Below are 25,459 nucleotides of genomic sequence, written 5' to 3' on the forward strand. Positions count from 1 at the left end.
TTTCTTCCACCACAAATAAAATACGGTTTGATCCAGATTGAAAATCTGGGGGTTGGAGTTCCACTCTCAACATGTACACTTTATGGTATAACCTTGGCCAAGTCATTTTGCTTCCTGGAATCTCTTTCCAAATCTGTTAATTCAGTTAAACTGTTTTCAGAAGCAAGTAATAACATACTCAACTGAAAGTGGCATAAATAGTAAGGCCATTTATCATCTTATTTTCTCATCTATCTAACAGATGGCTGTTGAACACTTAGTGAATGTCAAGCACAGTGTTCAATAAACACTTAAGGAATCCAGATGTAGGTGGTCCCAGGGTCATCAAGGATCCAGGGACTTTTTATCTTTTTGCTCTGCTGTCCTCAGTGTACTGGCAATGTTTCTTTTCTCCTCTCATGGGTACAAGATGGCTGCCACAGTCTAAAGGATCATTTTCTTATATATCAACAGCCAAAGTCAAGAAGGGAAAACAGGGTATCTCCTCTGGGTCTCTTTCCCAGAGGCCTCTAATAGCACCCCTCAGTAGCCAGAACTGGGCCATATGCCCACCCCTAAAGCAATCTCTGACATAAGAAAATAGAATTACTGTGATTGGATTAAACAAATCACGATTCTTCCCATGGGGCTGCGGAGAGTCCATCTCCTATAAGCATATGCCACCATACCTGAACACAATTAAGGTTCTGTTGTTAAAGAAGGAGAGGAGAACTAGCCAATGGGGTCGGCAGCTGACAGGCTCTGTCTCTGATGGGGCTGGGCTAAAGAAATTTCTAGTCTCTTCTGGCTTTAAGTGTCTATGATTCTGTATGTTACCCAAGATGTAGAATGAAATGGCATTTATCTTAAAATCTGGCCTAAGTACAGGAGATTCTTTTATACTTAATGTCTATAGATCAGGAAGCTTACCATGGCAGAGACAGAGCATAGTTTGAGAGATGATATTTAGAATTTTCTGGGTCAAAAAGCTCAGTAAATATGAAAGATTACCCTTGTCACAGAAGGCAGAAAGCCTCTGCATTTAAGGAGTTGGGTGTGTGATTCCCTAGTCAGGTTTATACTCAAGAAGTGAAATTGACCAGTACTGTCTTAACTTATGTTCTATCACTGCAGTGCATAGCAAAGAACTTAGATGGAAAAGATCCCTAAGTTGATGTGTCTAGCTAACATGTAGCCAGGTATATTTTAAGTCTGTTTCTACTAGAACCTACACAGATAATGTCTTTTTCTCTAGGTTTATTATGACAGGAGAACAAATGGGATATTTTCTTTTACTCACAAAGAAAGGTCTCCAAAGTAGCTCATAGAACAGACATCACTTGAACCTAATTCATTCTACCATATACAAGACACAGTCCCTCTTTGGTTCTTGTAGCATCATTCTCTTCATGTTCTTTGCTATAGACATTTGTGTCAGTGTCATCATCAGTGTGGATCCTGTTAACTTCACTTGTCTCATATTACTCTAATGAAGAAAACAAAGACCTAAAGTTAGTTTTTCCTTTAGTTCCTGGCTTAAACACAATTGAATACTATAACATAATACAGGTAGACTTAGAATACTGTGTGTTGTTAACTAGGAACATAAAAGAGAGATGATTGTGATCAAGAATGTCAGAGAAGTCTTTATTGAGTAAAGGATGTTTCAGCTGAGCTTTGAGGGTTGAGCACAAAGCCACGGGGGAGATGAAAACAGCATGTGTGGGGGATGGCCAGGAGGCTAAGCATTTTGGAAGAGTATAGTAGTGGGCTGAGGTTATGGAGGACCTTCAAAGCCAGACAATTAGACTTAATGTGATATGTTTGGCAAGGAGCACTTGAAAATTACTTGAAAGTCAAGATTAAAAGAGTAATTTACAAGAAGTCTGGAAGTTGGCAGGGTTGAAGGGTAGTGGGGGCAGGGGGCAGGTAGCAGGGACCTCTTTTCCTGTAGCTTTTGTGTCCATGTAAAGGGACATCAATTAGGCTAACACTATTGGCCTCTCTCCCTCCTTTGCACACTCCACCCCTGGGGAGGAGCGACTTATGGGTAGGTTTAGGAGAGGAACGAGGCGTTTATAACTCAGCCTCTCTCACAAGAAGCCCTAATTCTGGTCTGCTCCTCCAGACTTAACTCCTCCTGAGCTACTTTGGAGACCTTTCTTTGTGAGTAAAAGAAAATTTTCATCAGCCTTTCATGGGGAGTCCCCCAGGAGGGGAAGCCTGTGGTGATCAGAGCTGCTTGTGACTCAGAGGTAAGTCTATATAATCTTAGGGTTTAATTTGTTAGGAGGACACCAAAGCCACATCCTCCAACTGGCTGATATTTGGGTTTCCATATCTACCCTCTGCCAGTCTCAATTGGTTTAAAATTTAGATGAAGGACAGGAATGCTATTTATTGGGTCCTCTCAGGCCCAAACAGTACATGGAAAGGATTGGTAATTAAAAAGAAAGGAAGGAATGGAAACAATTAGGAGTCTCTGCCAGTCATCATGATTTGAGATGAGGAGGACTCAAATTAGGGTGACTGTGGCAAAAGAGAAAATGGAACTTGTGAAAAGAATAAGAAGGGCTCTAACTGAGCTATAGACTCTCTTGACAGGATCTGTGTCTGATTCATTTGATATTGGCACGGATTCTAGAGTAGTTCTTTGTACATACATTTAACAAATATTTATGGAGCCAGCCACTGGGTGGAGATGAGAAAGACATCCAGGACCCCCCAACCCCAAGGAGAAGGAGATAGTTCTTTGAAAGAAATAAAGCAAGATGGTAAGATAGAGATAAACTGAGAGGGAGCTCTTTAAGGTGGGAAGGGATGACCTCACTGAGGATGACATTTCTGAGGTGAAAAACTGAGGGAGACAAATAAGGCAATGGAGCTAGAGGCGGGAGGAGAAATTCCAAATGGAGGATATAGCAACTTCAGAGGCCTCAAGGCTAGAATTGCTTAGGTTGTTCAGAGAACATAAGAGGATTGTGCCTAGAATGAGAAAAGGGATGTGAACTGATGTGAGCTGAGGTCAGAGCAATAATCAGAGGCCAGTTTGCGTAGAACAGGAAGTAGAGGCATTGTAACACTTTGGAATCTGAAGGAAGGAGACAGACTGAGCCATAGGAGAGGTATATCAAGTGAATAATTTTTTAATAGACACAACAAGCCTTAGGATGTTGGAAGAAAAGAGGAAAAGAGATTAATAAAGGGATAATCTAAAACGTTACAGAGGAAGAGAGTCCGAAGAAATGGGAAGGAATTAGGTACAGCGTAGAGATGGAAGGGTAAGCTTTAACAAGGAAGCAAGAAGATCCTTCTTTTGAAACTAGAAGACTAAAACAGGAAACATCTGTTGAATTCTTATAACGTATCAGGCATTGTTCTAAGAGCTTACTCATTTCTTTCTCACAACAGTACAATGAGGTAGGTGATATTATTATAGCCCCATTTTGAAGATGGTAAAACTGAGACTCAGGTGAGTAAAGTAATTTGCCCATGGTCACATAAACTAGTAAGGGCAGAATTATGATTTAAACTTAGGCCGATTAGCTTCAGCACCTGTGGCCTTAACCACTGTGCTCCAGAGCACTTGTGCAGGACATCAGTTACTGGAATGTTGAAGGGAAGCCAAGTACAGCAGATGTAAACACGGTCCGTATAGTGCACAGAGAGACAGTGGAGTTAGGTATTTGGGGAGAATACCGAAGGTGTGGAACATTGTTCTGGGAATTGTTTGAGATCCATTGAAATGAATAAAAGAATGAATTGTCAGGATTAAAGATAATGTGGAAGTCGAACAACATGAATCATTTACCGGGGCTATGGTCTGAATGTTTGTGTCCCCCCAAAATTCACATGTTAAACTCCTAATGCCTCAAGTGATAGTCTGAGGAGGTGGGGCCTCTGGGAGATGCTTAAGTCATGAGGGTGGGGCCCTCGTGAATGGTGTTAGCGCTTTCGTAAAAGAGACCCCACAGAGCTTCCTATCCCTTTTCACCATGTGAGGTTACAATGAAAACACAGCTGTCTCTGAACCAGGCGGCTTGTCCTCACCAGACACTGAATCAGCTGAATAGACAATATAGATAGATGGTGGTAGTGATCCAGAGTTGTTGATTGAATCTAAGTACGAGAAAACAAGTTTTAACTATTGACCACAGAATCTAGAGGAGGAAGGAGTCCAGTGAAACAAAGAATAGACTGGAAGGCATTAGGTGGAAAGGTTTCATTATTAAAGGCCCTTAAAAGGATGGAGTAGAAGGTAGGTGAGATGGAGGAGTGAGAAGGATGGCTGTGTAAAGAATGAAGGAGTACCACATTGGAAGTTGGTAAGTACTTTTTGATAAAAAAAAAAAAGTCTAAGAAGTCTAGGATGTTACTTGTTGTGGAAGAGAGAATTAGGTCTCTGAAGTCAAGGAGAGTAAGGACTTGTGTTGATAAAGAGCCTAAAACCAGATGGCAAATGCATAACACACATCTTTTCCCACTTCAGTGACATCACAGTGCTTGTCCCCTGCTGAGTTTGGATGAAGTCTTAGCATCTTTCTCAGTACAGGGTGCCAGGAAGTCAGCAATCAATGAAAGTTGCCTTCTGTCTCTGCTTCAGACAGTGCCGGATCGGGCTGTTACTCTAGGCCAAGGGTGGGTGGAGCTGGTCAGTCTGCAAGAAATGAAGTCCAGGAGTCCCTCTGGAATTGGCATCAAGGACTAGAGCTGAGTCCTGAAGCCTAGAGGTTGTAACTAACCCCAGAGAAGTGTGCAGTCTCAGAGGAGAAAGTGGGGCTAGCAGGTAGTTGGAAGTTCTCAGGGAGCTCTGTGTCTCTGAGGAAGTGTAGTCACATTCTCTCATGCTCTAGGCTGTCAGTGTGGTGTCAGGTGGCACCTGGTCCAGAGCTGTGAGGTGAGATTGAATCAAGTGGCACTGTAGTCTGGGAAGCTGCGAATGGGATCTAGAAGTCAAGAGACAATAACAGTTGAGTGTAGGTAACTGGCACTGGCCATTCATGAAGAAGAACCAAATTGTAGGAGTGTCTGTTCTAAAGTGACACGGTGGTTTCTCCTTTATCTTGAGCTAATTTATATTAATCTAAAAGTCTCATAATAGAATCCTTTCCCAAAACCAAATTGTAAGCGCCTTGAGAACTTGTCATCTTTATGTCTCTAACAAAGCTTAGTGCCCTGCTTTGCACATAGTTGGTATCCAGTAAATGTGTATCAAATTGCTTTGCTCCCTTATTTTTAAGCCCATTTAAGAGTTGTAAATCCTGTTTCCTAGGCTTTCAGATCTTAAAATCATCTATCCTTATAGCTAAGTTTTGTCTGGATAACCTATAGGGAAACTGAAAAGATGATGAGGGGCAAAAGAAATGTAATATATCTGCTAAACTTCCAGAGGCAATCCTTTTGGGCCTGTTTAAGACAAAATGTGATATTGTAGTATCACGAGTACTCCATTCTCTCTCCACTTTGGCTTCCTTTCACTTTATTAATTTGTTATAAGAATTTAAATGTTTACTTTAAATTTGCCTAGATAGTTTTGATTTGGAATGTTGGTACCACATGGGCTTTTGAGTTCTTTAGAAACATTAAAATGTTGCTCTTTGTCTTTCATTCTATTGCCTCTCTTCATCTTCGGACTCCTATTCTTGTGACTTCATTTATGTGCTGACTCAGGCAGTTCAAATTTTCTTGGTAAACTAGATTACCTTAATGTTTCATTTACTGTGATCTGGGACACGGGCAGTTTTTAAAAAGACAAAATTGCATAAAGTAACCAAAATGAAAGCACATAACAGTTCAATAATTATGTATGCTAATATATATGAACACAATTATTGTTTATATTATTACATACAATGTCTAAAGGCTTCATATTAAATGGTACACAGTCTGGACAGGAGGATATGGGTGCTGGGGTGTGGAGGCAGAAACTTTTTGCTTTTTACATTTCCCACTCATTTTTTTGAACAATTTATTGTATAATTTAAAACATATGTGATAAAAATGAAACAGTATCTAAAATAAGAGTCATGAGAATGGTGTAGCCATAGAGCCATGGAGGTTCAGAGTAGGACAGTGAGTTCAAATAGAGGGGGTGAAGAAAGGCTTCCAGGAGATAGGTGAGATCTTATACTAGCTCCCATGCTAAGGAAAATACGGACAAGCAGAGGTGAAGAATTCCTGGCAGGTGGAACACTGAGAAAATGCATGAAGGTTGGTGAGTAATAGAAACATCAGGTCACCTGGCTGGATTATGGGGGAGTGAAGAAGGGTCCCTTGGGAAACTTAAAATGGAGGACTAGGCTACATCCTCTGACTCTGCTAATCAATCTTGATATCCTTAGAAGTAGGACAACTACCTGTGACATAGTCTTACAAAAAAAAAAAAATCTAACTGAACCTCAAGCTCTAAATAACAATTGACAGAAAACACAGGCAACGGAGGAACATTTAAATAATTCCATGAGTATACAATCTACTAAATCCAGAATGTGAGAAGTTCTATAGGAACTTTAATAAATACATGGCATGAAAAAAAGGAAGAAGAGGAAACTGTTACAGATTTAATGAGACTTAAAAGCCAAATCAATGTGTGAACTTAATTTGAATAAACCATCTGTATTAAAATTTTTTTGAGACAATCTGGGAAAATTAGATACAGACTGGGTATTAGATAAGGAATTATTCATGTTGAGAGTGAAAATAGTCATATATATATGACTAATATATATATATATATATATATTTTAAGTTCTTATTTGTTAGAGGTACATCCTGAAGTATTTATGGTAGAAATGATAAAATATCTGCAATTTGCTTTCAAATATTCCAGCAAAACAACAACAGTAAAAAGCACGAGTTGGAGTGGGATGGGAGAGATGAAACAATAGCAGAAACGATGGTTTTTGAAGTTGAGGGATGATTCCACAGGGATGTTCATTTTACTCTTCTACATGCTTCTGAGTGTATTTGAAATTTTTCATAACAAAATGTTATAAGGCCAAGCTAAGGGGTTTGACTTTACTGTGTAGCACTAGGAAACTTGTGAAGGATTTTGGCCTAAGGAGGGGCATGGAAAGGGCTATGAGTGACCCAAAAAGGTTTATCTGGTAATAGTGTGTGACATGGCCAGCAGGAAGACTAGAAGTGGGAGCCCATTTAAGACCTTGATTAAGGTGGTGACTATAAGAATGGAAGCTTTTTTGAGAACAAATAGAGGAAATAATGGCAAAAAGAGGAACTCTTTGGTGTGTGAGCAGTACGGAAGTGAATCAGGTACACGATGGAGAAAATGCCTTTCTTCCTCTTTAGTTAGTAACAGTTATTGTCCTTAAACCACTGCACAGGGTACAATGGGATGAAGAAGAGAGGGAAAAAGGATCTTCATTGAGGAGGAACTGAACTAGGTCTTCAAGCAGGCCAAAGTGAAAAGCGATGGGGAAACAAAGACTTCTGTGTTTTTTTCTTTTTTCTTTTTCATGAGGAATTACTGTCTTGTGGTTTCAGTATGAAATTTATAGGCACAGTGATTCATTTTGATCATCTTTCTCTATTTGATTGAGGAAATCATGATAATCTTTGTCAGTGGTCCCATGTGAATCACTTATGATATCGGTTAAGACAGATATTATATTAATTTGTAAAAGTGAACACTTCACAATAATGTGTATGGGTTAATTAAATGAATTGATATGGTCTGGGGAAACAAAAGTTATAAATTAATGAAAGCTTAGATTTAAATTATAACTTCTGATTTGTCAATAGAAAAAATGTTAAAAATAAACTTCAGATCCAGTGGAAAGTAGCAGTTGTCAGAGATTAAAGAGAAATGGTAGTTCTCTAGTTCCCTACAAAGATAATTAATATATCACTCGCCAAATAGTACTAAGATCTGACATAAACAAACCCTCTGGAGGGGAATATGCACCTCAGAGAACAGTTTTCTGATCACATTTGCTTTCTTTGTCTTGATTCTTCTTTTTCAAGAATTACACGAAGTGCAGTCTACGAATATGGTCCATTTCCAAGACAAACACGCCTCGTTTCTGTCTCACTTTAACATACCTACTTAGAGAGGGCTGAGCTGAGGTGGGGGAAAATATTGAAACACAACAATTTTTTTTTTTTACCCTTATTCTGCATCAAGAAGGTGAGGAAATTTTCACGACTCCCTCTTATCTACCACCCTAGGTTTTATAGTGAGGTTTTAGTCAGGTTTGCTGCTAAAACCTGGACCCAATTAAGGTAGAATTTTTAATTCATGGTAGCTGTTGTAAAAAGCTCTCAGGGAGGAAAGAAAAGGAGAGGAAAATTTCTAGCTAAAAGCAAGAGAGGTGTTTTTTTTTACTCAGGGACACATAGCTGAGCCGCTGGGTCATGGAAGGGATGGGGATGGAGGGATGCACGGTTACAAGTCTTATTGTGCGAAAGGTTGAACTATCATTGGAGCGTGATGGAAATGAGAGGGGGAAAGGCGGCAGCAGTGTCTCTAACAGCACTGCCTCCCTTATTACATTATCAGAAAAGAAAGATAACCTGAGAATAGGCATCCATTATCTCTTTCTACAAAGGGATTAGTGTGGGTTGCAAGAAATTAATGGCTTTTGAGTTACCACAGAAATACTAATGAATGTCAGGACTAGAAATGTAAAGCAGGTAAAATTGGCTTTCCTCTGCCTCATTTCTCTCCTTTTCTCTTTTGGTTTGCTATTTTAAGATCTAGGTCTGTGTTACCCTTTTTTTCTTCAGCCAAGATCAGAAATCATACCCTTTGGGAGTATGATTTATCTCCTTTAGGGGATGACTCAATTAGCTTATGACTGTCTCCAATGTGTGTCAGCACAAAGAGACCGAGAAACATCTCCGAAATGAAAATCTCTACCAGGGAGGACTGTTTCCTCTTACATGGTTGTCGTTTTCATGCCCAATAATAGTATCAAGAAATCTCTCAAGTGATATCCCCTTTTAGTGAAATGCTAAACTTGTATATATTGTAGCTAGTCATTGATCAAAGATGGTATAAGCAGATAAAATGGAGGGGAAGGGTAAGCATTATACGTACTATATGCTGAGCATTGTGCTAGAAGCTGTATTTCTGATTCAACATGTACCAGACATTGCATTACGTGCTGTGATATAACGATGAAAAGACAGACTTCATCCCTGTGCTCAGGGGAGCAGTAGGAAGGACAGACTTAAAAAAAAAAAAAAACAAAAAAAACCGAACAAACAAAAACTTCAAAATGTATTTTATTTGTTTTGATATTTAAATAAGTGATTATAATACAGCTTGATAAGAGCCCATCAAAGAGGAATAATATAGTAGGGATACCTGATTCCGACCCAGGGATATGTGTATGCGGGCAAGGGGGTAGAAGTTGGTGGGGGGCAGTTAGGACAAACCCCCTTTCTGGTAGAGGGGCTAGCCGAGGAAAGGATGAAGTGTGTGGAAGCTGGTGGAAGCGGTGGGAAGGAACACGGCAAGCGAAGGGAACAGCACACTCAGGCTCAGGCTCTATCTAAGCAGAGACCTAAAAAGTGAGCTTGTTGAGTGAAGTCTAGAGAACTGGTTATAAAACAGGAGGCTCATCAATGGGCCTTGAAGTCTAATTTGGGTGTCTGAGAAAACGGAGTCTGCGAGCAGCACACTTCCTGCTCTGTCGTTTTTATTGATCCTTCTTGGCTTCACCACCCTAAAGAAAAAATGAGTAGTATTAGCTGAGAGTTAGGTCAAGTGGCAGGAGGAACTTTCTGTCTTGTGCGTTTGGTGCTCTGTAAGAACCTCACTTAGAAAACAAGATATCCTAGCAAAGAGCAGTTTCATAGGCCCATGAGGCATAGTCACAGTTGTTCTAATATTTCTGTTTTTCACAGACCTCTGCATGTCACATTGACATTGCTTCCCTCCCCAATACTTACTCTTGTACTCGTAATCCTACCCTGGTTAAGTTTTTTAGACCTGAGATTTTCCCCAATTACATCTTGTCAAGTAGATACTATCTTGGAATTTTACTACTAACACTGTGTGTAGTTTAAACCAGACGGATGTCAACCCCTGATCTGTTTGGTTTCTTGCACCTTTCTTTTCATCTCATTCGATTTGTGCATTTTAATGAATTAATACATAGCTTCATTGTTTTTGTTTCTTTCCTTCTAGAACACAAGCAGGCGTTCCCAAACATTCTGAAGAAGGGTTACCTGGAGATTAGGAAGGACCATGACAGTTGCTGGCAAAGCTGTTATGCAGAACTCTCACCCTACAATTTATACTTCTACAGCCTCGACAGCAGCGGGAATCAAAACCTCTATGCCACGTACCAGCTTTCGCATTTCCAGAGCATATCTGTTCTGGGCAACCTTGAGGCCAGGCTGGTAGATACTGTTCTGTATGACAACACTCAGCTGCAGCTAAAGGCAGAGTCCCCATGGGAGGCCTTGGACTGGGGGCAGAAGCTCTGGGAAGGCGTGCACGCCGCTGTGCCTGGTTACATGGGACAGCAGGATGAGCTGGCAAACTCACCAGGGCTTGGTTATCATGTTGACTGTACACAGAATCATTGTTTACAGAAGAAATCTAGCGAGCTGCTCGCACCGTCCCCTGTCTTGGACAGCCCCAAACAGTACCAAAATATACTCAAGTCAGGGACGCTCTACAGGCTAACTGTCCAGAACAACTGGAAGGCATTTACGTTTGTGCTGAGCAGGGCCTACCTTATGGCCTTTCATCCCGGCAAGCTAGATGAGGACCCCCTGCTAAGCTACAATGTGGACGTGTGTCTGGCTGTCCAGATGGACAACCTGGACGGCTGTGACTCTTGCTTTCAAGTTATTTTCCCCCAAGATGTCCTTCGCCTCCGTTCAGAGACGCGACAGAAGGCTCAGGAGTGGATGGAGGCTCTGAAAACAGCGGCCAACGTGGCGAGGAGTTCAGAGCAAAACCTGCAAGTCACACTGAGGAACAAGCCCAAGGATCAGGTGGGTGGGCACGAACTCAGGAAGAACAAACGCCAGTCCGTGACCACCAGCTTCCTCAGCATTCTGACAACTTTGTCTTTGGAACGAGGACTCACTGCTCAGAGTTTCAAATGTGCAGGTATGAAGCAAATTTTCAGTCTAACGCTCATCAAAGAACAATCTGAATCCCACAATCGGAATTCACTTTAAAAATCCCCTCAATAGGCCAGTCACAGCTCCTTGTTTAAAAAGCATCGCTCCTTCAAGGAGTTTGCTATGTTAAAACATCTGTTTATCTTCATGCCATGCTGGTGAAGTAAGTAGAAACAGAGATGGTAGACCCCACTGAATCAAAATGACTTGGCAGAAGCATTACCAGTCCAGACTCTAGGCTTCCTGAATCTGCTCTGATTGTTTCCTCTGCCTTCTTAAAGGTCAGTGTGAATGCGGATGTCACAGATTGTCTCATAAGAGACATTCAGGCCCAAAGCTGACTGCTAACATCCTTAGGCAAGGAAAATGTCCACGGTAACTGTCATTGATCATGACCTTCTCCAGTCCTATTGAGGTAGAATCTAAAAAGTCAGCCTTGACAGAAATGTGGAGGTGGCTAAGATGATTAAGCAGATGACCTCTGAGTCACGATGGGCCTATGCCTCATTCTGGGGAAGCCTGGGGCTTCTGGAACTGCTATGAAAGGGTGAGACACAAAGTGGAGTTCAAGGCCAATCATTTGTTATTTCTTAAAACCCTATTATTGCTTCTCCCCCCACTCCCCATCCAGTATATCTACTATAGACAAAATCAAATTATTTCCCTTTCACTAAACCCCACTATTTGGGACAAGAAATTTACCACAAAGGCAGCTTTAATTGGAAGCCTGATTTGGAAGATTTTAATGCAAGTATTTCAGATTTAAGTGTATTGTTTAAAAATATACAAGCAGCTCACAATCAACTAAGACCAAATTTAAAATTTTGTGCTTGTTCTTGCATCCAAAGCCAAATAGTGGTGGCACACTGAACCCCCCTCCCCTCCCCATTTTGAATTTAGGTTAGTTAAAAAATAATTTACCTAAGGGTGGGGGCGGGGAGGAGCAAGGGAATTACTCATGCTTTGCTTGGAGGGCCTCAGTGACTGTGAAGCAGAAACCTGCGGGTGCGGGGATGGGGGGAGGAGACCAGAAGCACCAAGCTGGCAAAGAAGCCACACTAGGGGATGTGGGTGCATCTGCAGGCAAGAAAGGCCTTGTCTTAAGTCAGCCAGCTACTTTTGGAAAATGGTTTTGAAATAAGGAGACACTGGTTTTAGTGCAGATATTTAGAAATAATTGACATTTCAGTATTATACTAGTAGATAAAGTATATTTCAAAGTTTATCTGTTATTTTCTTAAAACTCTATTACTGGTTCTCTCCTCTACTCCCCATTCCTCTCACCTTCCCCAAAGCAGTAAACTAGAAAGAAAAGAACCCTCACTAGATAGAAAAGAATGTCTCCAAGTTCGGGCATTCAACAATAATTTATTGAGTGCTTGCTCTGTGGGCATTCTGGAATTATTTAGATTGTTGATATTATCAACACATCTCCTGTGTTATTGGAATCAGAGATAACAGCTCAGCTTAGTTCTCATGGTAGAGACTGGAGTAGCTGAATTGGGAAACTTTCTAGTAAAAGAGGAAGAAAAACCTCAGGTGTTACACAAAGATTGTCACCTAATTGTCACCTAATTCACCGTCCTCTCATAAGTTTGCTTCCAGATGGAGTTTGCACCGTTCTGTACTGCAGTAGGAGCCTTCCTAGCACTCAGACAGAGGAAGGAGAAATACAAGTAGTGGGTACCATTCAGCACGCCCCCTGCATCTGGCAGTTAGAGAAATGAAAACAGGAAAAAGATAGAGAAAGGTGAATGAGTAGAAGAGGCAGGGAGAAGGAAGCTGAGTAGAAAAGAATAGGAAGAGGATTACATAATAGACAGGGATAGAACTTTCGGGCAGCTGCTTTCGGTTCCATGTGTTAGAGTTGCCTTCCTTTGTTGCCTAAATCTGGTGCTCACTAAATTTGGCTGGTTGGAGAATAAGTTAGGGACGTGTGGTAACAGGGCATCCAGGAGACAGGGGCAATGTAGTCTAAAACTCATTTGCTCTGCTCGGCTTGTACTTTCATGCTTTAGTTTGGAGTTAATGAGGCACTGGTCAGTTTTTAATTTGGGGCGGGGAGAAGTCACACCTAATTTGTGTAGTATGGCCAATTCCAAAGTTGAAAATTTTAATTTCATTTCAATGCTCCCTCTTATATCGGAAACTGCTACGTCAATTGTTTTGTGATACGTGTGGTTTACCAGGTTCACGAGGAATACTGGTTTCCTGCCATAGGCAGGACTACTTTATCTCCTGTAGGGGGCAGAGTCTCAAAAGAAAAAGGCAGAAGAACTTGTTAAGCAAAACCTGAATGTTTTTTAAATTACTTGGGAGGCTGTTTATTATATCAAAGATTATTATAGCAGATGGAACTTTAAAAAATTGATCTGTGTTTCTCACAAACACAGTTAACCTAAACCAGCTGCATCTTCGTTTAGTACTTGTGTCCCCTAACTTTGCATCCTCATAAAAAACACATTTGGTGAAAAAGCTGGTTGCGTAGCATGTTTACCTTCTAGAAGGCCAAAAAGTCCAGTAAATTGTTTTTGGTTGAGTCTTGGCTTTATCTTTTATTTTAAGGAGAAGCTAATTCACAATATTTTATGGTTTTAGTGAGCCTCTTTAGACTGTAAGTTTTTATGTCCACTTAGTCCCCCTTTAAGTTTTTTGATGAATAAACTTTAAAAGTGAGAGATTGCACTGAGTAGCTCTTTATTAATGATGTCATTCAGTTGCTATTCAGTGGAGCCACAAATGTTGGCTTTTAAATCTACAAAATAGTGCAGTTAGCTTTATTGCACTAAATTCTTTCTGTAGGTGAAGAATTTTCTGTATCTTTCTTTGAAGCTTAAAGAGCCCCTTCAGAGAAAATGGACCACGACCATCCAAAAATGCCTGAGATTATGGTTTTGAAAATACCATGCTTATGTATAACTGTATAGTTCTTAACATGTGCTTGAACTTTTTGTAGTTGTATTTGATTATGTGTAGTTTGTTCCATGGCTTACTCTCCAGCCTCATGGCTGTCTTATGCTTGGGAAGCCTCAGCCAAGATGGTGTTCTTGCTATTCTGGAACCTACCTTGGTCATTGCTGCCTCCGGGGCCTTTACACTTGCTGTTTCTTCTTCCCGAATCATGCCTTTGAAAATTAAGTTCTTCCATTCATTCTACCATTTATTGTGTCCTGAGTTTCTAACCATGTGCCTGAAAATTGGGTACACCTGGACAAGTCAGTGCCCCAAGAAAGCAGACATGATACCTGCTCTCGTGGAGCTTGCAGTTCACCAGGGAAAACAGACATTAATCAGATAATCACGTTATGACTGCCAAATGGCAACTGCGACGAAGCTGTAGAGGTGAGGCACATACATGGGATTAGAGAACCATTAGAGGTGGTGCCAAGTGGAACTATATGAAATTGCAGATATTTGGTCATTTCTGACCTACAGAAAAAGGACAGTTTGATAAAATCAAACTTAATGTCTAACCCTAAAGCCACAGAAGGTTCCTGAGCAGAGGAGCATGTGACTAAAATAGTTAAGAACAGTTCATTTGTTGGTGCTTTAGTACAGCTTTCCAGAAACACCTCTGTAGCAGAAAATGAGATATGCTTCTTTAATGAAATTACTGATTGGAATTCAAAAATTATGTTTGCATTGGGGAATCTATGGTATTAAAATATTAATGCTAAAACAAGTGATTATGCAACTTATTAAAATACTTATGAAGTAAGAATGTACCTGTAAGTGGTTTTAAGTTAGGTTTTTCACCAAATGCTGTATAAATAAGATTATAAGGCAGCAGCTCTGTTTTCTTCAGGCATTAGACATATGTACATACCTATTTCCTCTCAGTAGATAACATGGTTTTCTTGGCACTAGTACACACAGATATTTTTCCTGTAATTTCCCTGAGATCAAGAAACCTAGCAATTGAGTACAGTACTATAATAAAAGGGTCCAGGGCCTTGTTTATAGTTGCAACAAGACATGCAAAGCTCACCTTTTAAAGCATTCCTTTTGTTACTGCTTTGTAATCTGGCAGTGGAATTGGATGGCCCACTGTGGGACAACGTTCCTGATTCTGAACTGACATTGAAAATGTTAACAGAAGAGACAGCAAGAAAAACAGTGAGCCAAAGGGATCCCCTCTACCATTTTCATACTGTCAGTTTTTATGGTTTTACTCCTTTGGCTGCTGTTTAACCTCTTGGGATTGCTGTTGGTAATTACATCTCTCTGGCATTAAGAGCTTTTTGCTTTCCTTTTTTCCCCCCAGCCCTTGGGAGGAGTAAACCCAAGGTGGGGGTGGTGGGGGGTTCTGTGAATTCTTCAGCCATTTAGTGCAAATTCCTGTAATTACCGGCATTGTGTCCTCTCTGAATGGCACATAATACAGCAGAAGCCATTCCTAATTGAGACCTTACAGGAGGTACAAATCCTCTCTTTGTTCAGCCTGACAAATTAGTGCCAGAAAGTGGCAGGGTCCGAGTGGGAATCAAAGGCAAGAAACACAAAGATGGAACTTAAGGCTACAGTAATAACCCTCTCTTGTCCTGAAGGGAAAAAAGGAATGACCAATGAAAAATGAAGGTTTTTTTTTTTTGTTATAAATTCCCTTGACATGACAGCACCTCGGGGCTGCTCTATTTATTTAGCAAAAGTGATTAAATAGTAATACAACAGGGCTGCGCATTGTTTCCCTGGGTGCCCCCACCTCACAGACCCCTGCTGCCTCGGCTAATTGATTGACAATGAACCTCTGATACAGAAGTATGTTGTTAGGACCTGAGCTGGGGGGAGCATTTTTTTCCCCTCTGTGTGTTGGGGAGTGGGGGGAGAGAGAGAGATTTTATTTTTGTTTGAATTGTCCTCTAGTTTTTCTTTGCAACCCCTCTCCTCTTTTTCCCTTCTCCCCTTTGCTTCCCCCCGCTGCCCCCCAAAGCTTTTCAACGCTTGCTCCCAGCTAACATTCACAAACAGGTAGAGAGGAATTAGTATTGTAGTGCAGGCTTTTGACAAGTTTATCTTTGGAGCAAACTTCCTCCTCTCCCCTGCTCTACTTAAGGCAGAACAGCAATGTGAGGAGAAAGGGGAAGGGGGCTGATTATTGGTGCTTTAAGGTCAGAAAAGTGTTTTTCTTTAGTTTCTCATTTGTGGGAATGGATGTCTGAAACTAATCTTTGAACTAAGATTTTTCTCAAAATCCTTATTCAACTTTTTAAAAATCTGCACTAATAACATTTACGTGTGTGGGGGGGGGTTGTTTTGGAGTTAGAAATAGAAATTTTAATTATTTAGTCTCTCCTCAGTACCTGAGACATGGGCATTGATTATTTGAGGACTGAATCTGGCTGCTTGTGGTGTAACAGTACCCCGAAGATGCTGTAAGATGTGGGAAGATGACAAAGCCCTCCAGGCAAGATAATTAATAGCCCCTGGTTATATATGCCCAACTAGCTAAACCGAAGCTAAAGCCCTAATTTAACTCTGTTACAGCTGCAAAAACAAATCATTTCAAGCCCCTATGAAAGCAAAATATATTAAACAAACAGTATCGACCTTGTTAATACCACATGGCATTTCATGTGATAAATGAGGGCGTCTTTCTGGCAAAGGCCTGTTTTATGACATTGTTTAGACATAAAGGATACCTTTACCCTGGTAATACAAGCATCCCTGATAGAAAGTATAGAGTGGTTAATTATTCATTAAATAGCTGCCTGTCTGGAAGTAATATTTCTGAGTTGGGCATAGTTAGTTACTTATTGGCCTCAGAGTAAATCATGCAGAATAGCAATTCTTAAGAAAAAGAGAAATTGAATGTGAGAGCTGATTATGCATGTGAGTCTAAGTAAAGAAAAATCTGTAAAGAAAAATCTGTAGGTTTTTAAGTGCCAAGGAAGGAAGTTATATATTATGCTCTTGAAAACAAAAAAGGTCTAATATAGCCAAAATTTGTTTGATTTCCGTGTAAAAAATCAGGGGATCCTCTAGTAGCCAAAGTGCTAGATCTCCTAAGGAAACAAGAGACAGAAATAAAAAGAAATGAACTTTTCTTGATATCTCTAGGTCATTTCTTTACTACTGTTTTTAAATTTGTCTCCCTTGCTAGGAGTGGTAGTAAGGTGAAGAAAATATGAGTTAAGGAATAGGCAGGTAGCCAATTGGAAGAGAAGAAGACAATGAAAGAGAACTTAGATATGCTCCCAAAACATATCAACAGCTTAGATAAATGAGAATTGTTTAGCCCAGTGTTCCCTTCTTACCTTGTGTTGTCTAAGTCATTTTGTTTTTTAGTGTGTTGGATTGTTGCTTTCCAGAGGAGAAATCTAGTTTGTGTGTATGTATGTCCTAAAGGGCTAAGTTTTGTTTCCCCAACCTTGAATATGACCATGGAGGGGTTGCTGATAATAAAATCCTTAAGTGGAGTCTGGTGGATGGTTCATTTCAACAAACATTTATTAAACCCCTCATAGATGCCACACGCATGCTCTGCCAGGCACCTTGGGACATGCAAGTAGGGTGAGGTGCAGGCTGTGCTCTTCAAAGATTTATAGAATTCCCTCCAAGAGGGTCTGGAGGCTTGAAAGGAGTGACCCAGAGAATGAGACTAGGAAATAAGGGGTTAAGCCATCATAGCCACTGGCTTAGAGACCAATGCATCCTGTCTCTGCTTATGTCAGAGAATCCCTGTTGTAAAGAATTTGAAAGCTGAAGCGCTAAAGGAGTATCTCTCTCCACTTCCCCTTTTTAAACTTCATCCTTCTATTTCCTACAGAATTAAACTCAAGGAAAATCTCTTTGGCTTTTACTACCCATCTATGAAGGATAAAACTTGACTTTCTATTGTGTGCTCATATAGTAGGTGCTATGGAAGATATAACAGAAACATAGATATGGTCTGGACCCCAGGACTTTATAGTCTGGTTGAGGATGCACAAAAGAAAGCAAGGGATTACAAGACAGGTCAGGTCCATGCTATATAGCACTTAATGTTCAGAAAAGCATTTGGCAAAACCCTCAAAACAGAAACCTGAGTTATCAGAAATTACAGTTATGTCATTTTGTGAATGATTGGCAGCTTTACCCAAGGATCGTTGACTAATGGATCCCTTTCAGCCTAGCAGATTGTCAGTAAAAATACATGATGATAATGAGAAGCAGCATAATTTAGTAATTAAGATCAAGCACTCTGGAATCAGACTGGCTAGGTTTCCAGATGTGCTATTCATTAACTGTATGACCCTGGGTAAATTACTTAATCTCTCTGTATCTCTATTTTTTAATCTCGGATATGGGGAAGTAATCACATCTACCTCATAAGTTTGTGGTGACAATAAAATTAGTTAAAAGAGCTTGGAACTGTGCTGGGCACATAGTAAGTGCTATGTAAGGATTAGCTATTTTTGTTATTTGCCCAGATAGGACAATAATTACCTTGATAAAGATATCATAGGCATCCTTATCAAATTTGTAGCTCTCACAAAGCTAGATTGGACAACTAATAGGCTGAATCCAGGTTCTGAAACACAGCTAGAGGAATGGGCCAAGCAAGATATGACTTAGTAGGAATAAATATAGTCCTGTACTTCTAGTCAGAAAATTAACTGAGGCAGCAGGGAAGCCAGAATCTGTGCTGCTGTGGCCACATCGAAAGCATGCATAAAACAGGTCTAGAAAGAAGAGATCATATTCTCCTGGCCACACCTGGAGATTTCGGCTATGGATGCTGCTCTTGAAGAGCAAACAACCACATCTATTGACATCTGATAGGATACTGAGGGTACTAAATACCATGCCATGCAAATGTGACCTAGACTAAGGAGGGACACAGTGTTGTCTGTATATTCGAAGGCTGCCACCAAGAAGAGAAAATAGGCTTATTTTGTGTAAATCCGTTGGACCAAGGTAACAGAAACATCCAGAATGGACTGGATTTCCCTTATTTAAGAAGATTCAATGGCCCTGGGTGAAAATAAGTAGTGTCAACAGCCCTGGCTCATGAAACTGGAAGAACTAGAATTTTGAACTCAAGTCAAGTAACTTAACTTATTTGAGCTACAATGTTCTCATCTGTAAGATGAAGAGATTTATTAATTCAGCCCATCTTCAAATATTTATTGAAGACAGACTAGGTCCTAAGCACTGTGCCTGATATATAGTGAACAAGATAATCCCATTACCCGTCCTCACAGAAATTGAAAATTGGAAGCCAGACAATTAAATAAGTGATTATAGCACACAGTTGAACTTGACGGTCTTTGAGTTTCCTTCCAACACTTCCCTCTGTCTGGAATAATTTAGAAGGACCAGCCTTGCACTACATGGTCCCTTTTATCTCTCATTCTGTGATTCTTTGAATGTCTATAGAAGATTAGAGAAAATTAGGTTAATGTGGTCCTCCATTTAAACCTCATTTAATGAGTAATACCTCTTTCCTTTGGGTAAGAGATTTTAAACCCACAGAAATATCGCTTGAGTGAGAAGACAAGAGATGGGAATCTTTTTCCTGGCTCTTTAGATAAATTGCTATTAGATAAATTGCTTTTTACCCTTTTTTGCAGTCTTAACTTTCTAGGTCCAGGAAATAATTTTAAATAAAAATAAATGTGTATTAAAATATGAATACACACTGAACTAGTAAATGACTATGGAAGAAGAAGAAGGTTTTATAATTTGGGTTTTGAACTATTTCACATTCTAAAATTCAGAGAGATTTGATCACTTATATATGTAGGCCGTTTGATTTTATAGGATATAAATTTGCTTTTTTGATTTATTCCTGGTGTTCTCATCATAGAAGTCACATGTTGGTCTTTGATATGTTTCAGAAGAATAAAATCATTTTGAATTTCAGAAGATTTAGATCTTTTGATAGACCTTCCTGAACTTCATAGGCCATAGCTGTGCTATCTTTTTTTTTTTTTTTAAGCTGTTAAGCTGTTCATTTCTCCCAGTCTTTGTTGCTATACTTTGGTCTGGAAAGTTCTTGTCCCTTTTTGTAGCTTCCTTTATGGTTGACATTGTTCTCATCATGTGTTCATTTCCAGCCAAACTTCTAAAGGAAGTGTTAATGTACTATTGGACTCTACAGTTGAGTTAAAAGTTTCTCTTAATCGACCTTTCATTATGAGAGAAATTGATGTAGGTGTGGTTTTAGGATAGACCTGGGGTATCCTGCTTCAGGGTAGGTCAATATTCTTCTTAATTTCTAGCTAAGTTCCTTGAAAAACTAAGGTTTTCATGGGCTCATCTAAGAGTAAGAGCTATTTGAGAGGTTTTCTAAAATCTATTATACGGCCTAAAAGCAGAGACATATTTAAGTAAAAACTTGCCATTTTAAAATATATCTCTAAATAAGGAAATCTAAAACATAGTAATACCAATTTATTTCTTGAGTTCATATTTTCATCTAGTCATTCATTCAACAAACATGGGCCACATACAGTCCCAGAAATTGAGGTGTTGGGGTAAACTAAAAGTTAATTTTAGCAGTAGAAAATATAACTGTATGCTGGTCTTTATACCTTGAAACATGTTAACATAGAAAATGTTTTAATTAAATGACATTAATAAAGAACAAAGAGCATTAAACTCCTTTATGTGTTTCAGATAAAAAAATGGAGCAGGCCTGCAAAGTAATGAGCCCTGATCAGGGCTGACTGGCAATGTTCTAGGTATAGTTTTGTACTTTACTTTATTAAAGACTTCTGGTGTGAAAAATCCTTTATACCTGGAAAGACTTCTTTCCAAGCCTTCCTTGACTACCTTACCCCCACCCTATTCTAATTCCCCAGATAGGATTGAGCATTCCTCCTGCGGGACCCCACTTCCACTGTCCTGGACCCCTGTCATGGGCCCATGACTTGTGTCTAACTTTTTTGAGGGCAGGATGCCAGCATCTCTCAATGTGGTTGGAACACCACTTGCATTAGCATCCTGAGGGTGATATGGGGAGTGATGGCTGGACTCTTCCCTGTTGAAGTCAGGATCTCTGCTATCTGGCCTGGAGATTTTAACAAACTTTACAGTTGATTTGATTGCAGTCAAAGTTTGAGAAACCACCAGCCTAGCCTATAGAATGTTCTTAGTGAATGAATCAAGCCATACTTCATTTTTCTCTGGGTTATATAAGCACATTTCCTTCAACTGTTTCTCCTACATATGTGCAATATTTTAACCACTGAGGCATCAATCTGCTGATAATCTCCAGGTTTCCATGTCTTTCTTACACTCTGGAAGCTACAATGATGTCCTTATAGGGTTCTACCCAGTGGTGAATACAAACAAAAGAAGAGATTAGTTCAAGACCTTTACTCATATTCTGACTTCTTTTTTAATACATCCTAATGTTATGCCTAGTTTTTATTTTATACTTGATAAGCATATGTAGTATTTCACTTCCTTTGCTGCCAGTTGGGCCATCTTTCCCCTCAAAAACTACAGTGGCCTTCTAACCAGTCTTTCTGCTTCTATTCTCACTTTTTCCAAACCTCGTCTTAATTGCAACAAGTGTGATCTTATTAAAACTCAGATTGGCCCTGATAGATAGACCTTTCTTTATAGTTCTTCAGTGGCTTCCCACTCCTTTTGGCATGAAGACCAGCATCCCTAGGGTGACCTTCACATGATTTGGCTCTTGCCCACCTCCTCACTTTCAACTCTTGCCTTCTGGTCACTCTCTCCCACACACTGAGTTCCAGCCACACCGACTTCACTCTGTTCCTCAAATGCACCACTTCCTTCCCACGCACCTCAGAGCCTTCTCTTGTGCAGTTGCCTCTTCCTGGAATATTGCCACCCTCTCCACTACCCCCAACTCATTCTTCAAGTCACTACTTAAATATCACTTTCTCAGAAACACCTTCTCCAACCAATCCCCTAGGCTGATTTAGGGCCTATTTAGTTCCCTCTGCTGTAATGCTGGATTAGTACCTCTTACTCTAGTACTTGTCATAATTGAGATTATATTGTCATCTGTGTAATCATTTATTTAATGTCTGTTTCCTCCACTTAACTGCAAATGCCATATTGGAAAGGGTTATGTTGTCTTCTTCATCTGTCTCCCTAGCTCTATACCTAGCACATTAAATATTTCTAATCATCTTCTATTTTGAACCTTCCCTCGCACCATCTTTTCTAGGAATCCTAGGTTGGAGTCATCTGCAGATATAATTAACATGTTCTCTACCCAATCATCTAGATTGTTTAAAATATTAATAAATGATAGACTAAAAACTTACCCTTTTGGCAAATCAGTTATGATTGCGAAGGTGTCCAGGGACTTTTTTATTTATTTAAATTTTTGACTACGTAATTTTGACTACTTTTAGAGCCTTTATTATACTGGTAGGAGGGATAAGTATGCAGCATTTCCAAACTTACTTGACTCTGTGTTTGCAGGACAAGGATTCCTCAAACACAGAGTGCAAACCCCTGCTCTGGGCACTGTACCTTCAGAATTTCCCTCATTCGCACATATTGTGCTTCAGTTCCAATTGGTGTACTGCAATTCAGCCCTGGCATTAACTACCCACAGTTAGTGCAAACCCCATGTGTTAAGGGCTTGATCCTCCACAAGACTGCCCTCCACTGCAGATGCCAGCTACAAGTTCCAGGGATCCCCAGGCCACCTGTACTCTGGCTACAAATTTGGGGATTCCCTCAGGTCGGTAATTTGCTAGAATGACTTAAAACCCAGGAAGGTACTATGCTCACAATTATAGTTTTATTAGAAAAGATACAAACCAATAAGAGCCAAATGAAGAGGCTCAGAAGGCAAAGTCAGGGAGGGCTCCAAATGCAGGATTCTGTGCCCTCTCCCTGTGGAATCAGGGCATGTCACCCTCCCAGCGCATCGATGTGTTCATCAACCAAGAAGTTTCACAGAGTTTCAGCATCCAGAATTTTTATATAGGCATGCTTGATTGAGTCATTGACCTTGTGATTGAACTTATTCTCCAGCCCCCATTCCCTTCCCAGAGGTCAGACTTACTAAAAGTCTCAACCCTCTAATCATGTGGTTGGTCCTTCTGGTTACCACCCCCAATCCTGAAGCTACTTAGTGGTCCACCATGAGTCATCTCATTAGCAGAAACTCAGTTGTGATCCAAGAGGCCCATGAATAATGAGGACACTTGTATCACTCAGGAAATTCCAAAGGTTTAGAAGCTCCCTGCCAGGAACCAGAGAGAAAGACCAGACAGTTCTATATTATACAACACAACAGGGCATTAAGCAGGTCATTTTCATAGCAAAAATGGTAGCTAGATGAAAGGATGAGTGGTTGTTCCCAGAGCATGAGGAAGCCTCAGCCTACTCACCTTGTTCCCTCGTGCACCCACCTGAGGAGAGATTTCTGGTGGTGTCTTCCTGGGACCAAGCAGCTTCAGAAGCATCCAAGAAACTGGCTAACTCTGGGCTGCCCTGCCTGGTTACAGCCCTCCCAGAGCCCCAGATGAGGTGGTGGGAGGATTTACACAACCAGTGACTTTGTGATCCCCATTCTCTAACCCAGATACCACTCTCAAATCTTGACTTAAAATAATGTTTCCTTTTTTAAAGAATATTATACACGTGCAAAATTGATTTTATTAGCTTTCACTGAAAATAATTTAGTGTGTGCTACAGTGGTCTCTAACTTTTTTGGCACCAGGGACCCGTGCTCTTATGAGAATCTAATGCCTGATGATCTGAAGTGGAGCTGAGGTGGTGATGCTAGCACTGGAGAGCGGCTGCAAATACAAATGAAGCTTTGCTCACTCCCCAGCCGCTCACTTCCTGCTGTGTGGCCTCGTTCATAAGAGGCCACAGACCTGTGCCGGTCCACGGTGCAGGGGTTGGGAACCCCTGCTATATAGAAGGGAATTGGGATTCTAAAACCAAAGACATTTAGGCTTGTATCAATTTCCAAAAAACTGAAAATCACATTCTTTTATTTCCCCCCAGCTTTGAGACGTAATTGACAAATAACACTGTGTAAGTTTAAGGTGTATATTGTGATGATTTGATATGTGTATATATGTGTATATATTTGATATGTGTATATATGTGTATGATTGCCATATTAAGGTTAGCTAAGACATCCGTCACCTCACATAGTAAACACTTTTTGTTTTCGTGGGAACATTTAAGGTCTATTCTCTTATCAACTTTCAAGTATACAATACAGTTGTTAACTATAGTCACCATGCTGTACATTAGATCCCCAGAACTTAATCATCTTCTATCCCAGCTTTATTGAGATATAATTAACATATAACACTGTGTACATTTAAGGTGTACAGCGCGATGATTTGATATACATATATACTTCAAAATGATACCACAAAGAGGTTAGTTAACACCTAAGAAACTTTTAGGTATACAATATAATATCGTTTACTATAGTCACCATGCTGAAAAGCATATTCTAACCAAGTATGAACCAATATACCAAGGGTTATGTCTTGCTAATTTTTTTCCAGTAAAGTAAATCATGGGGCTGAACCAAAAGCCTTGCTGAGAATCACTTCCCCTTCAAATCACCAGGCCTGTTCCTTTGACACAGAAGATAGACTTAGTTTGAAAGTCTTGGTGTCTTTCTCCATCTTTACCAATAAAGATGCTCTTCTCAGCTCCCAGACGAAATAATAGATACACATGATTTGGTGGCTGGGAAGCATCTAGACTCAGTGGGATAAGTAATGAATTGGGAGCACAAGAGCTTGATTTTTTGTTTATAGCTCTGCTTCTCATTTATTATATAGCCTCGAGCCAGCCTTTTCCATCTTGTGGGTCAGCATCTTTGACACTATAACTTGAGGGAAGATAAAGCTGCCTTGACTATGTACAATTCAAATGTTACAAAAATATCAACCAAACCAAAAGTGTCAAATCTTGATTTAGTAATATTGTACATCACTGCATTTTCCCCCCCAGAAAATTTAAGAGATTCCCCAAGGGATCTCTTAAATGAACGGAAGTCTAATTGTGGCTTGACAATGGATGGGAAACCTTTACGAAAATGATGTTTCTCATCCATGGTAGGATAAGGAATTTTAATTGAGTGAAAGGTGCCCCATAATGTGAAGAGTGTCCTGGCAGCCCCACGAGCCCAACTTCCCCATATGATCCTCATCCAATGTCCTTCACTCACCCACAGGCATGTTCTGATTGCCTGATAGCTGTCCCCTTTCCTCCCCACTCCTGTTATTGGATGCTGTCTGCCTGAGCCATCATCCTTTTAGGGGCTTTACAGGGTTAAAAATCATAGTCTTCATTCCAGGGCTCAGGAAGATGGAGATCACAATATCCACATGCATTGCTTATACATCATATGTATTATTACATAATGGGCCCTTAAATTTGATAGGCTTATTCACGTGGTCACAGCCAGGGCTCCTAAGGC

General features: G+C 40.2%; 1 protein-coding gene across 4 annotated transcripts in view; it reads left to right on the plus strand.

The window, feature by feature from the left end:
* Positions 1 to 25,459, plus strand: part of PLEKHM3 (pleckstrin homology domain containing M3) — a 171,491-nt gene that overhangs the window by 35,575 nt on the left and 110,457 nt on the right. For all 4 annotated transcript variants that reach the window (XM_023536249.1, XM_023536252.1, XM_023536251.1 and 1 more), the window contains one exon: positions 10,133 to 11,068. In XM_023536249.1, coding sequence (XP_023392017.1) covers positions 10,133 to 11,068 — 936 coding nt within the window. The remainder of the gene's footprint in view (positions 1 to 10,132; positions 11,069 to 25,459) is intronic.

The sequence above is a fragment of the Pteropus vampyrus genome, unplaced genomic scaffold (genome assembly GCF_000151845.1).
Source record: "Pteropus vampyrus isolate Shadow unplaced genomic scaffold, Pvam_2.0 Scaffold152, whole genome shotgun sequence".
Lineage (NCBI taxonomy): Eukaryota > Metazoa > Chordata > Mammalia > Chiroptera > Pteropodidae > Pteropus > Pteropus vampyrus.